The 14,225-nt window shown below is 52.2% G+C and overlaps 1 protein-coding gene across 13 annotated transcripts in view; it reads left to right on the forward strand.

Annotated features, from left to right (window-relative positions):
- The window catches only part of Celsr3 (cadherin EGF LAG seven-pass G-type receptor 3), a 37,312-nt gene extending 24,460 nt beyond the window's left edge, over nt 1–12,852 (forward strand). For 4 of the 13 annotated variants that reach the window (XM_047563289.1, XM_047563290.1, XM_047563291.1 and 1 more), the window contains one exon: nt 187–1,873. In XM_047563289.1, coding sequence (XP_047419245.1) covers nt 187–214 — 28 coding nt within the window. In that variant the 3' untranslated portion in view covers nt 215–1,873. Of the gene's footprint in view, nt 1–186; nt 1,874–2,937; nt 5,049–5,130; nt 5,271–5,427; nt 5,539–6,076; nt 6,241–6,382; nt 6,548–6,625; nt 6,779–7,138; nt 7,222–7,305; nt 7,454–7,689; nt 7,804–7,915; nt 7,994–8,286; nt 8,383–8,472; nt 8,580–8,749; nt 8,820–9,751; nt 9,845–9,925; nt 10,031–10,391; nt 10,485–11,224; nt 11,402–11,582; nt 11,638–12,211; nt 12,349–12,584 lie in introns of those variants that run through there. The other 9 variants (XM_047563300.1, XM_047563294.1, XM_047563293.1 and 6 more) reach the window with 9 other exon arrangements.
- The last annotated feature ends 1,373 nt before the right edge of the window (nt 12,853–14,225 follow it).

A 14,225-nucleotide genomic window follows, 5' to 3' on the forward strand; every position in this document is an offset into this window, starting at 1 on the left:
TGACAAGTTCAGGTATTCAGAATGGGTGGAGGACTCAGGACTCCAAAGAGGCTATGAAGGGCTGAACACTGAGAGGCAAGGGTAATGGGGGAGGTGGAGAAGGTCAGGTATGGTAGAGAAGCCAGAAGACACCTGACTTAGGATCCTTTCAGCAATTAACTTTGATGTCCATGTTCAACTCTACAGGGTTCCCAGAAGTGAGGGTCACTCCTGAGGGATGACATGAGATGAGGAACAACAGGGCAACAGGAGAAAATCCAGGAGTTGGGAGCCCATCCTAAGGCAGCATCCTATATGCCCTCCCTCCAGCTCCCTCTATGGCAGTATGGAGGTTCCATGTGCGTCAGTGAGCATGAGTGTGACAAGTTCGGGGTGGGTAAGGGACTGAAGGGAAGACTTTTATACATTTTGTACCTTTGTAACAAGAGAGATATGCTTGTTATTTTTCAGCTTTTCTGTCTCCCCTGGGGGTTTGAGACTGGGCTGGGAGAGGGAAGGGAAAAGAGAGAGAGAGTTGCAGAATTTGGGTCCCATTTGGGTCCCTAGCAAACCATATGTTCTTTTCTCTCATCTTACTGAGGTGGACAGATGCCCTCCTTCCCCCACCCCACCCCACCCCCAGCTTGATCTGAGGATTGTCAGGGCCCAAAGTACAGAACTGATCTTCATTTTCTCTTAAATGCCCCACTAGCCTAACTTTTGGGGTTGGGAGTTGGTCTTGGAAACAGGGGTCCTTTCATCCCCTCATGGGGGCTTGCTTATACCACCCCTCCCCGTGGATGTGTGTGTTTATTACATGGAGTCCCTGCCACTTACTGCCTTATGACCTAGGACTGATGCTGTGGGCACTGGTGGAGCAGCAGATGTCATGTTTACAGAGCAAGGCTTCCCTTTCTCCCTTGTGGAGGGGCCCAGGCCTCTACTCAGACATTCCAGTATTGGGTAGGTTGAGGGTCACTGACCTGCCCCTGCCCAAGCAAAAGTTGTCTGTGGTGCCATTTGATTCCCCCGCACTACCCCCTGAGGGGTGGGTGGGAGAATGAACAAAGGGAGCAGAAACAAGGGAATTCAAGACCCAGAATGTAGGTGCCACTGCCTCCCATGTTTACAGGATTCTCCCTGGCCCTAGGCACCGGGCTGCAGAAGTGACTCAGTTCCACCCCTCCTTTATTCCCTTTTAAAGGGAAAAATGACTGTTAGGACTCTGTTCACAAAATTCACTTTTGTTACTTTGTCTGATGTCCAGAACTGGGGACTTTAAAATTTTGTTACTTTGTTTACAGGTGAGATTTTTTAAAAACTTTTTTTTTACACCTTAAAATTTTGAACTTTAACATTTTGTTTAAGTTGAGAATTTTTCCCCCTTTTGTTTGCAAGTGAAAGGTAGGGAAAGTGGGAGAGGGGCTTAGAGGACCCACCTGTGAAGATCCTGGGCCTGGTCATCTTGAAGGGGTTTCTAACTCCTAGCTCTCCCAGGCCAAAGGTCAATCCTGAGCCCCCAATTTGACTGCAGGCCCAGAAGGTCTGAGAGTAGGCATCCTTTTACCATTATCAACAGTGGTTGTGTTGGGTTGGGTCTATGCAGACACCTCCCCACCCCCCACGCCATGCATGCTCTTGGAGGCAGTTTATTCTCCTTAAGATTAAGAGATTCTACTTCACTGACTGGTTTCAAATCCCACCAGCCAGGACCCCAGCTCTTCTTACCCAAAATGACCCCAGCCCTCAAAGGGCTGAGTGGCCTGCTGTGGGTGAGAGGGTATCCTTGCTATGTCCTAGGTTCTGTAGATTCCCCTCTCTGGGGTCCCCCCTCTCAAGCCCAGTGGCCCTCTTTCCTGTCTGTGTAAATTGTTCCGTGAAGCCGCGCTCTGTTTTGGGAATAAACTTCTATAGAAAACAGTTGTTGCCTCTTTCTGTTGGAGGTGGTGGTGGTAGGATGGTGGCTGTGAATGATTCAGGTCAGATTGATCTTTGGAAGGACTCCTAGCCCTCCTCCCTCAAGAATATCTAGGGCGTTTTTGTTTTTGTTTTCTTTTCTTTTTTCTTTTTTGCTCATTTCATGGGAGATTTGGACCAGGTTCTCATCTTTTTCTCTTTGAAATCTGGTCCCTCACCTTGTGTTTGGGGCTGGAATTAGAGCAAAAGTGCTGGGAGTAGGGTGTCAATGGGAACCTCTTCTTGGTCAAGGCAGCAGCATGAGGACTTCCTTAGTGTTCAGGGCCTGCAGCCCTGGCTACAGTGGCAGAGCAGCAAGGGCTATATTCAAAACATAAAGTGGACCACTGTTACAGGATCCTCCCTGGCCCTAGGCACCAGGAATTGTCAACTAACCCTAGGAGCTCCTCTTGTAGTTCCAGCCTTGCTCACTGCAGCACTAATCCCTACAAGCCTTTTTGACTGGCAGAATGTTGGGTTCCTCCATGGCTCAGGAAGGTTGTGCTTCCTGCACCTTTCGGAGGGATCCTCACAGCCAGAGTTGAAGAGGAGGACTTGACATTTTGCTGGTCTCGGAATCATGCCTTCTGGTCTCCAAGGGAAAGCCTGAGGGTGACACCCTTAACTTGGACATATGAGAGGCCCCACAAAACCTGCATTCCTCAGAGTTAATGTTGAGGTCACTGGACATACCCATTAGGTCACACTACCCAGCGAACCTCTGCAAAACCAGCACCAGGATCGGCTCCATCACACTCAGGGCCCCAGAGGCGTGGCTATGGCCAGTACTGCGCTGGCAGTCCTGCTCGGTTCTTGGTTCAAGTTCTGCGGTTCCATCAGGCTCGGGGCAGGCGGTTAAGCAAGCCGCAAGGGGGAGCAAGAAAAGAGCCATGCCGCGGGTGAAGAAGGGGTTAAACTTCCCTTCTCCCGGCTCGCCCCGCCCAGAAAGCGTGACTCAGTCCCTGCCCCCAGGACGCTGATTGGCCCAAACCTTCCCCATCCTGCCCTGGATAAGCCCCGGGAGCTTGAGGCCCACCTCGCCCCTCTCTGCGTGCCACCTCGGGCCCCAAGCGGCCTTTTGCTGGAGCAGTCGGTTTAGCAGCCTGAGGGCCATGGGGCTGTCGGATGCTTCGGGGTGAGTGCAGGACATGGCTCGGGTTCCGCTTGTCCGAGAGGCGCGGGTAGACTCGTGGTCTTCTCGCGGTCTCCCGGCCTGGGCTTCCGAAGAGAGACCGCTAAGTCCCTAGTAGGCTTTTCCTTCTGCCAATCACTGGTTTACCGCTTTGACAATTTCCCACAGGTGGCTACCCATCTGCAGCGAGGGATGGGGGCGGGAGCCGGCGCGACCCCAGCCCCTGAGGGCTATGCGTAAAGCCACTGGAGTTCTGTCCGAGGGTTAACTGGGGGCCGCAGGGAGGTGGCTGCGTACAGAGGAGCCCCGGCCCTGGAGGTGTGCTGGCTGGGGTGCGTTGGGGTTGGGAGATCGCTGCAAGAGAGTTTCTGGCTGGGACCTGTGGATCAGCTGGGACCCAAATCAGCCTAACTGAATAACTGAGCAGGGAATGAGAGCTCTGGCCTAACAGGGCCCTGTGCCCTCCCAGAGGGAGGGGCCAAGGATCAAGGCTCCGCCCTCTAGGCGAGCGACACGCGTTGCGAGGGAGGGAGCCCTTTAAGAAGACCTCAGTGACTTACTGAGGAGGGGAGAGGAGTCTCTAAGATCTCCGTGAAACAGCGGAGCCCTCTGAGGATCTTACTTGCACCAGCTCTACTCCCTCCTCCTACAGGGACATCCAGGTTAGACGCTTTTCCCAGGTGAGTTCCTGCTCCTCGGGTGGGATCCTCTCCCCTGGTTGGAGCTTCTCCTAGGTCAAAACTCTCCAGACTGGTGGAAACTTTCCTAATATGCTAGAACCCCTCCCGCTCCAGAACCCCCTCTACCACCGTTACCGGGTTGAGAGCTATTCCCAAGAGACCTTTTTCCCAAGCCATGTGTGGCCTCCCCTAGGTGAGAGTATTTCCCAGATAAGACTTCCCCCTCCTACCTACCCATCTCTATCTCCTATTCTCAGATAAGGTCTTTCTTTCACTTCAGAGGGGAGCCATTAGGCAGATAAAAGATTCTTTCCAGGTCAGAACTTTACCTCAGATTAGAATTTGCCTGATGGGTGAAGGCTTTCCTGTTAGGTCAGAGTTCCCTCTAAGTGGCCCCTGAAAGTTTCTATTCCAAGGTTACTTTCCCTACTTAAGGGAAAAGCTTTGCTTTCCAGATGGGACTGTCTCCTCCCAAGTGAGACCTTCCAAATACAGGAAAGACCCCTTTCTCCTCAGAGATTCCCGCAGGTGAGAGCCATCCTTTGACTTCCCCAGAGTAGGCCCCAGCTTCCACCCTGGGACTAGAGGCCCAGGGGAAAGTAGTCCTTCCCTTCAAGGGGAGGGTCTCATCTGGAGGCCTGAAAGCTTGGACAGAATTGCTTGAAAACTTGGACCTCTAGTTTGCTCGATTCCTTCCCTAAACTTGTTCTCTGCCAGCCAGGACTGGGCTCATGTGGCAGCTGGATGAGGACACAGGAATTGACTCAGGGAGGGTAAGGGACTGGGAGGAAGGGGCTAATAAGAGCAATCAGCCTGGACCTGGACCTGGACCTGGACCTGGACCTGGACCTAGACCTGGACCAGTACTCAGGGCTGGGCAGCCACACCTAGGCTGGAAGTGTGGGTCTTGTTCATCCCTTCGTGAGGGACTTTGGCCCAGAAAGAGGTTTCCACCAGCCAAAGTTCAGGTACTGCCTCTGCCTGGGTGTGGGCATGGGGCCTGCAGGGACCAGCTGGGGGCTGGATCTATCTAGATCTTGGGGCCTGGAAAAATCAGGTATTTGACTCTGGTCCCAGGTGTAAGTGTAGGGAAGGTTGGGTAAGGGGTATCCTTACCTGTATCTCTGATCTCGCTACCGCAGACCAAAGGACACACAGGCACTCCTGTCTGCAACACAGACAATGGAGCTGCAGAAGCAAGATTATCATGTGGAACGACCACTAATGAACCAGGAGCAACTGGAAGAGCTGGGGCGCTGGGGCTCAGCACCTAGGACCCATCATTGGAGAACGTGGTTGCAGTAAGGCCGGGGAGAGAGGACTGGGGACTCTGGCAGGGCCCAGGTAGCCTCTGTCCCTCATATATACCCCTTACATCCCCAGGTGCTCCCACGCACGTACCCGTGCCCTTCTGACCCAACATCTCCCCATCTTGGGCTGGTTACCCCATTATCCTGTGCGTGACTGGCTCCTGGGTGACCTGTTATCTGGCTTGAGTGTTGCCATCATGCAGCTTCCACAGGGTGAGCCATATTCAAGGTCCTGACCTGGAATCCCTGTGATCTGTGATATACCAAACCTGGACACATGATCTCTGATCCAGCCCTAACCAGGGCTGGGATTCCCCCAACCTTTTAGATCCTCATCTTCAAACCTGCTTTGCTATCTTTTGATCCCCAGGCTTAGCCTATGCCCTCCTGGCTGGATTGCCTCCTGTGTTTGGCCTCTATAGCTCCTTCTACCCAGTCTTCATCTACTTCCTGTTTGGTACTTCCCGGCATATCTCTGTGGGTAAGTGGAGTCACACCTAGACTTCTAGGAGGATGCCCATATCCCTCATGGAGGACAGGGTGAGGGAGGGCTGAGCAGGGCAGGGAAGTAGGGGAGAGAGTAGCATGGCTGCTGGGTCACTAGGAGCCTGGCCCATGGGTCATCCCTAGGCAGGACTAGGCCATTGATTGTGGAAGCACAGATGCAGGGTACCTCAAAGCCCTGGCTCCAGGAGAATGTGAGTGGATGAGGCAGATCAAGGGGCCAGGAATGTGGGGCAGTCAATGCAGGCTGTCTCCCCTTCCCCAATTCATGGAGAGCCTGTGTCTCTCTAGGCCAATGACACAAGTGGTGCAAGGTACATAATGTAGGGCAGCATTTCTAATACCCTTAAGAACCCATGAGCCTCAGGGTCGACTCCTGACCTGCCCTCATCTACACAGCCTTATTCTAAGGACATTTGTTCAGAACTGGATGTCCCCTGGCTCTCTTAAGACCAAAGCTCCAGGGGAGGGCAGCGTTCTCTTCTCTTCAGACCTGCCCTGCTCTGCCCCTGCAGGGACCTTTGCTGTCATGTCTGTGATGGTGGGCAGTGTGACAGAATCCCTAGCCCCAGATAAAGACTTCCTGCTAGACTCAAATTCCACAGTCAATGAAACAGCCAGAGATGCCACCCGTGTGCAGTTGGCCTCCACACTCAGTGTCCTGGTTGGGCTCTTCCAAGTATGTTTCCCCAGCCCCCAGATTCCCTATCACCATCCTTCCCCCCACCCCCATTCACTTATCCCCTGTGGTTCTGATTCCATCTGTCCTAGACCACCCCTAGGACTCCTGCCTGCCCTGACTCTCCCCTGTCATCCCACAGGTGGGACTGGGCCTGGTGCACTTTGGCTTTGTGGTCACCTACCTGTCAGAGCCTCTGGTCCGCAGCTATACCACAGCTGCATCTGTGCAGGTCTTTGTCTCACAGCTCAAGTATGTGTTTGGCCTCCAGCTGGAGAGCCACTCAGGGCCGCTGTCCCTCATCTATGTGAGTAAGGGTGGGATAAGGGGTGAATAGATGTGCCCCATGAACTTGAGTGCTGGCTGTGACCCCACCTCTCCTCAGACAGTGCTGGAGGTCTGCTGGAAGCTGTCCCAGAGTGTCATCGGCACCGTGGTCACCGCAGTTGTGGCAGGGGTGGTACTTGTGGTGGTGAAGCTGTTGAATGACAAGCTGCAGCGGTATCTGCCCCTGCCGATACCTGGGGAATTGCTCACGGTTCGGGTTTCCTGGTGAACTGCTTGTGGTTTGGGTGTCAGAGGGCAGTGGGGAAGAGGGCAAGTGAGGATAGATCCCAGCTATGTGGGAAGCCTCCAGGTATTTGAGAGCTGGTTGAAGTGGTCACTGTGAGGGTTCTTGAGTATTTCAGCAAAAAAAAAAAAAAAAACCATTGACTTCTCCTTACCCCTGGTGGCATCTCCCCTTCCCAAAATGGTGATGTCTGTTTCACTCTGTCAACTCCCCATCCCTCAGAAGATTATTTTGCTCCAATGTCTTCTTTCTCCCAAGGGGGTTTATCCATTTTCCCAGACAATAATACCTGCACCTTCCTCCTCTGATTCTGTCCTCTCCCCACAGCTCATTGGGGCCACAGGCATTTCCTATGGTGTGGGCCTGAAGCAGAGATTTGGGGTGGATGTTGTGGGCAACATCCCTGCAGGGTAAGTTCTGGACTCTGTCAAGGAAGGAAAGGCTGGGTAGCCAGGGACATGACTTATCTCTGACCTCACAGATGCCTCTTTCAGACTTGTACCCCCCGTGGCTCCCAACCCCCAGCTGTTTGTAAAGCTTGTGGGAAATGCCTTCGCCATCGCTGTGGTTGGGTTTGCCATTGCCATCTCACTGGGGAAGATCTTTGCCCTGAGACATGGCTACCGTGTGGACAGCAACCAGGTCTTGGTGATGAGGGACACATAGGGGACATAGAGAGTCCCCAGAACCTGAGGGGAGGGAGGCTTGGTGGGACTTGTGTGGGACTGAGGGTGGAGGAAAAGGATGTGTGGTACAGCAGCCAAGTCTTTGGAGGCCCTTAAGTGGGGTTGGGGATTGGAGATGCATCAGCCTAAACAGAGTGGAGTAGTGACCAGGCATCTCTGGCAAGTCTCCTTAAACCCATGTTCCCCCAACAGGAGCTAGTGGCCCTTGGCCTCAGTAACCTCATTGGGGGTATCTTCCAATGCTTCCCTGTGAGTTGCTCTATGTCCCGGAGCCTTGTACAGGAAAGCACTGGGGGCAACACACAGGTGGGTTTTGGGTATGGGCTTGAGGGTATACTTATACCTATGCATGCACATTGTTTTGCCAGGGTAGTTTACACCTGCTCATCTCCACCCACTGCTCATCCCTCTCCCATAGGTTGCTGGAGCCGTCTCTTCCCTTTTCATCCTCCTCATCATTCTCAAACTTGGGGAACTCTTCCAAGATCTACCTAGGGTGAGCCCCCATCCCACCCAACCAGTTTTCAGGGCTTTGGTGAGGTCAGGGTCTCAGTTTGGTTTATACCCAAGTAAGGAGCAGGCATACAAGATCATGCCCTAGTTTTCAAGGGTGGGGTGAGATTTGGCCTCTAGGGTCAGGTGTTAGAATTTTTTAGAGTCAAATCCAAGTTGTTAGAGTCACGGTGGGTTCTGACCAGGTTCTTGTGATCAGTCTGGATCATGCCTAGGTGGTTGAGGTCAGTATCTAGGCACCTATCAGTAGCCCTGGTGATATTCCCTCTATCTCAGGCAGTCTTGGCAGCCACCATTATCGTGAACCTAAAGGGCATGTTGATGCAATTTTCTGACATATGTTCCCTCTGGAAGGCAAATCGTATGGACCTGGTAAGAGGCCTGGGAGCCAAGAGATGGGATTGGGGCCTTTAGCCCCAGTGACCTCTCTAGACCCTTTAACTCCTGCCCTTCTATTTTCAGCTCATCTGGCTGGTGACCTTTGTGGCCACCATCCTGCTGAACCTGGACCTTGGCCTGGCAGTTGCAGTAGGCTTCTCCCTGCTGCTTGTAGTGGTCCGAACACAGCTGTGAGTCAACCCTTTTGGTCCCCCGCTCATTCCAGCTGTCGAGGGAGTAAGTTGCACACTGGCTCCCCTCAGCTTTCCCCATATCTCTGGGAAAGGGGGAACCATAGGCTCCTCAGTGTGCCCTCATGTCTCCCTTTCTTCTCTTCTTATACTCACTCTCACCTCCACAGACCTCACTACTCTGTCCTGGGGCAGGTGTCAGACACGGATATTTACAGAGACGTGGCAGAGTACTCAGATGTGAGTGGCAGAGGCTGAGTAGGAGGACAGCATGATTTGGGTAGGACAGGTAGAGCAGGCCCTTGTCAATCCCTTCCACACTGGCAAGGACCCAGCAGACTGAGAGCACTGTGACTTTGGTCCTTGGAATTTCAAGTGAGGAGTTTGGGTCTGTAACCCCCACTCTGGGTGAGGGGCTGGGTAGGGACAGAAGGAGTGGAGAGAGATAGGTCTAGGGGTCTGGTGAAGGGTCAATCTTGGAGCTAGCAGTGTAAGTCTCATCCTGAGGAGAAGCCCTGGGTCAGTAGTATAGAGGGGCAGGGTCCTAGGCCACAGATGTAGGAGAGGCTATTTCCTGATCTAATCGATTGATCTGCTAAATCTCTGAGCATTCATTTGATTCCTGTGAGGACGGAAACAGCTGGTGGGGCCAGGAATAAAGTAAGCTACTTCCCCCTGACATGGAGACTTAAAGGGTGAGCATAGTGTGATAGGCAGAAATAAAGGGTGGGACCAAGGAATCCAAAGTGTGGGAGAGGACATGAGGGGATTGGCTTAGCTGGATGGAGAGGGAGCACCATATGGCACAGGCCTAGCAAAGATCTGACTGTTGTGAATGAGGTGGGAACTGAGGGTGGTCTGATTGGAGTGACAGCTTAGAGGAGTCTGCGCACAGGAAAAAACCCCACATGATGGGAGTTGGAGATCTAAGAAGAGGCCTAGGAACCACCAAAATCTGACCTGGGTAGTGGCAAAGGGCAGGAGAGGGGAGAGGGCCTGGGCAGGGGTGAAGAAGCAGGATGGGGAGTCAAGCTCTGGGCAGGGTTTGGGTCACAGTCTGGGGACAGAGGGTGGGAGGTGGTAGGCACTGAGTGCCCTTGGGGAGGAAAGATAGAAGAGGATGCAGTGGAGCAAGAGGACTCAGCTCCCCTATAACCCTGTCCCATCCTCAGGCCAGGGAGGTCCCAGGTGTGAAGGTCTTTCGCTCCTCAGCCACCATATACTTTGCCAACGCTGAGCTCTACAGTGACACACTGAAGCAAAGGGTGAGACTGGGACCCCTGGGGACTGTCTGAGGGCCCCTTGCCTTCCCAGGGTGCCCCATCTTCTTTTACATTCACCTCTAGTGTGGTGTGGATGTTGACCACCTCATCTCCCAGAAGAAGAAATTGCTCAAGAAGCAGGAGCTGAAGCTGAAGCACCTGCAGAAAGACAAGCTGCCCCAAGAACAGGCAGGGCCCCTTCCAGTGGCTGACTCCTGGCCCTGCCCTGGGCTGGCCTCTGCCCCCATCCTGCTATTGACCCCAACCAACTTATCTCACTGTTGACCTCTGTCCCTGCCCCAGTGTTCCTCCCCCAACCTTTCTCCTAGCCTCCCTGTTTCACTCCCTGGCAGGGCTCTTGGTGGTCTTTTGTTGTTCTTCCTATACATGTGACAGTGTGTACCATGATAATCCTTCCATTTCTGTGGTTGTTCTCAGGATTGGTCAGAGCCTTGCAGCCTGGCCCACTTACTTGCCCAGAACCTGCCTGACATGTTGTCATATGACAGCTGGGATAACTCTTTCCTGTTTCCACTCTTCCCTGGCGTAGGCCACTTCTTCCAGGGACAACTCACTTTCCATCAATGTCAACACCAGTCTTGGAGACATCAAGAGCAATGATGTAGAAGGCTCTAAGACCAAGGTGAGGCTAGAAGTGGGAGAGGAGAGGTCAGCCATGAACTGCAGAGATGTGGGTGCCCACACATCTGAGGAAATTCATGGACCTCCACCAATGGTGGGTTCAAGGATATGACAACGGCAGGACTAGGGTGAGGGCTCTGACACTCTGTGGAGAGACTGCTGGCAAAACAGAATTCTGCTTGTTGTTCTCTTTGTCTATAATCTCAGGCCTAGATAAAGACCTTGAATTTATAGATCCCATAGTCTGTGCTCATGGATAGAGGGAAGGGCTTGAATATATGGGGAAAATCTAGGGAACAGGGATGGTCCGCTCAATTAGAGACTCAAACAGAACGGGCTGCCAAGGTGTCTGTGTGAGTGTGTGCACATGAATGCATTTGTCTGTTCCGGTCTGTCCTTGTACCCCTACCCACTCCACCCTGCCTGGAGCTGATGGAACATAGTTTCCCAGCATCCTCCCTTCTTGTGTCCCTTTTAAGCCTGAACCCAGGAGGTAACAGCTGTATGTGAATATCTGGGCATGCCCTCCTGTATATCCCCACATATCTACATTGCCTGTCCTTGCATACATACATGACTCCCCCATGTCTATGTCCTTATGTATTTCCTGCATTTCCCTATATATGTGGGTGTTTACATGCATGCTGTCATGTCTGATCCCATGTGTCCCCAGGTGCTTTGTACGTTCCCTGCTTTCACTTTCTCATGGGCTATCCTTCCATATGTCTGGTTCCCCTGCAGGCAAGGCCAGAGAATGAGCTGGAGGAGGTTGTGGCTAGTGGTCAAGAAGATTTCAAGGCTCCAGATGTGCCTACGCTGAAGGCCCTGGGCCTGCCTCAGCCGGACTTTCATAGCCTCATCCTGGACCTGGGTGCCCTCTCTTTTGTAGACACTGTGTGCATCAAGAGCCTAAAGAATGTAAGGAGCTGCAGGCAGACCATGGCCCCCCTGGCTTCCACGCTGACTCTGTAACTTTCCCTGAGATCCCTCTGAGCTTGCTGATGGCCCCAAACCCTGAAAGCTCACCTCCCAAACCTACCGAAGTACCCCCCCTGAGTCTCTGAACCTTCCTTGAGTTCAGCCTCTTTTGTTGCTGCAGATTTTCCGTGACTTCCGGGAGATCGAAGTGGAGGTGTACATCGCATCCTGCCACAGTGCGTTGTTTGGGCTAACAGGGTGATCTAGGAAGAGGTTGGGACTCTTTGCTGAGAGGTTTGCCAGAAATCGCAAGGAAAAAGTCTGTGAAACTGGAGGTCAAAAGTGCCCTGGGTGTGGGCTTGGGAGATAGCTCAGTTGGTAGAGTGCTTGCCTTACAAGCACAGGGCCCTGGGTTCAATCCCCAGCAACAGGACTGGGGTTGTGGCTCAGTGGTAGAATGCTCGCCTAGCATGTGAGGCCCTGGGTTTGATTCTCAACACCACATAAAAATAAAATAAAGGTATTGTATCCACCTACAACTAAAACAATTGGGCTGGGAATATAGCTCAGTTGGTAGAGTGCTTGCCTTGCATGCACAAGGCCCTGAGTTCAGTTCCCAGCACCTTTATTTAAAAAAAAAAAAAAAGGGGGTCCCTGGGAGGAAAGGGTCAAGTGTAAGGAGCAACTGGGTGTCTAGCTGCAGTCTCAGGTGGGAGATAGTGTGGCAGACATCAGATTATTCTATGGGTGCCTAGGACTGGAATTCGTAGTGGTCCTGAGAGTCAGAGGAGACCTATTCCTTGCATACAGGTCCTGTGGTCACCCAGCTTGAGGCTGGGCGGTTCTTCGATGCATCTATAACAAAACAGCATCTCTTTGTATCTGTTCATGATGCTGTGACCTTTGCCCTCCAACACTCCAGGTCTGGCCCTGTCAGCCCTGTTTTGGTAAGCTTGTTTCTGGCCTACTAGGCTGATTTTGTTAATTTGTTGCTTGTCCCCAACCTGACCCCAACTCCAGGAAGTCCATCTGTTGACCAGGTTCTGCCTTCAGTGGACCATTTCCTTCCCCTGTTGCCTTTGGATTAAGCTGCTCCTGGGAGCAGGGGTTGCTGTCCTGGGGAAAGTGTTTGGTTTATGTCCCCAGGAGACTGACTAGAACTTCCCCTCCTCCATTTACGCAGGCCACCAAACTCTGACTGTATTGCCACCTTGTCCAAGACTGCTCACCGCTGGAGGTTGTGACAGAGGACTGTTAAGAAGCTCTCCTACACCTGGTCCACCCAGGAACCCCTTGGTGCACACATCCTCAGGGACGGAGGTCTTAGGAATCCAAGTTCAGGCTATAGGCCTGAGAGAGGGTACTATGGTCAGGCTAGCCTTGGCCAGGTTTGGGGAGGGAACCAATGTCTATTTTCAGTCTCAGGAATAAAGATTTGTTCAACCAGTTCCAGGCTTTGCCATGGCATGGTAGGAGCTTGACTGGGGAGTTGAATGGTTCACAGTTCTGGCTTCTGACCTTTTTATGCTCCGAGGTAGAGACTGAAGAGGACAGGGTTTGTAGGGGAAGGTCAGGCAGAGTATGCAAAGTAGGGGAGCTATGGGGCCAGACCCAATGTGGGGACATCCCAGGCTCAAGTTTCTCCCCATCCATATACAGATAGACATTTTAAAATAAGTGTGATTGATTGCCTATTTACATAATTAGATCATTGGACTTGGCAGAGTACTGTCAGCCAAGAAGCATTTGTTGATTTCTGCCAGTAAATGCCAACATCAGGGCATATGACCCAGCAGATGGGGACTTTGACACAGTAGATTGGCAGAGTGTCTATGGGGGCACTAGGATCTTTCTGGGCCTCAGTATGAGTAGAGTGGCAATAGTATTCACCTCATGAACTACTCGATATTAAATGAGCAAATGTGGGGAAATGTTTAAAGGAGTACAGGACTTGAATCACCTGCTCAAAATGTGAACTTTGCCATTCATCATTTACTGACCACAGAGACTGCTCTGCCCTCCAAATCACCCAGGCACCCTTGCCCATGCCTATTTTTATCATGGCCTATGTCAGTGCCTGGCACTATATTTACAAACCATCTGTCCTCCCCCTAGAACCTCACCTCAGTCCAGGAAATCAGAGCTTTTTGTCTGCTGTCACACTGCATTCTGGTACCAGGAACTGGTGCTCTGTAAATATTGATTGAATGAGACTTGAATGCTGGAGTGGAAGGTAGACCTCAAATATGAAATTGAAGGTAGAAGTACTTTGAAGCATTAACAATGTAGGGGGTCACATTAGAAAGGGCTGTGTTACTCAAGATGGTCATGGGAGGGAGGCTTAGGGAGCAGGTGTCAGTTGAACTGAAACTCTAGCCAGAAGAAGGTGACTAAGACAGATTGCTCCTGACATAGGGAATAACAGATGTGTGCATGAGTCAGGTGTAGCACAAATGAGTGGGAGGGAGATCTCACAGGCCAGTGTAAACCCTCAGATTTCACTGAGGGGCACCATGTTTTTGAGCCCTCATACAATATGGATGGTGGAGCTGGGCTGGGTTGGGACACGGTCAGTGAGCAGCTCTGTTATACACTGCTTGATTGACCTGGGAGTGTTGTCTCTGGTGAAGAACAAAGGGCTATAGTGGCCATGGGTATTTAGATTTTAGCAAGGGATGATAGGTGATGTGGAAGCAGGGAAGGTAGAGGATAAGAAGTGTTCCCTCTGTCCTGGGCCTGCCAGGCCCCAGACCTGCCATTCTCCCCCAGCCCTGGAACCCAGTCCCCCACCTCCATTTTCTGTCCAGGCTGGTCATGAAAGGCT

This window comes from Sciurus carolinensis, chromosome 9, assembly GCF_902686445.1.
Source record: "Sciurus carolinensis chromosome 9, mSciCar1.2, whole genome shotgun sequence".
NCBI classification, from domain to species: domain Eukaryota; kingdom Metazoa; phylum Chordata; class Mammalia; order Rodentia; family Sciuridae; genus Sciurus; species Sciurus carolinensis.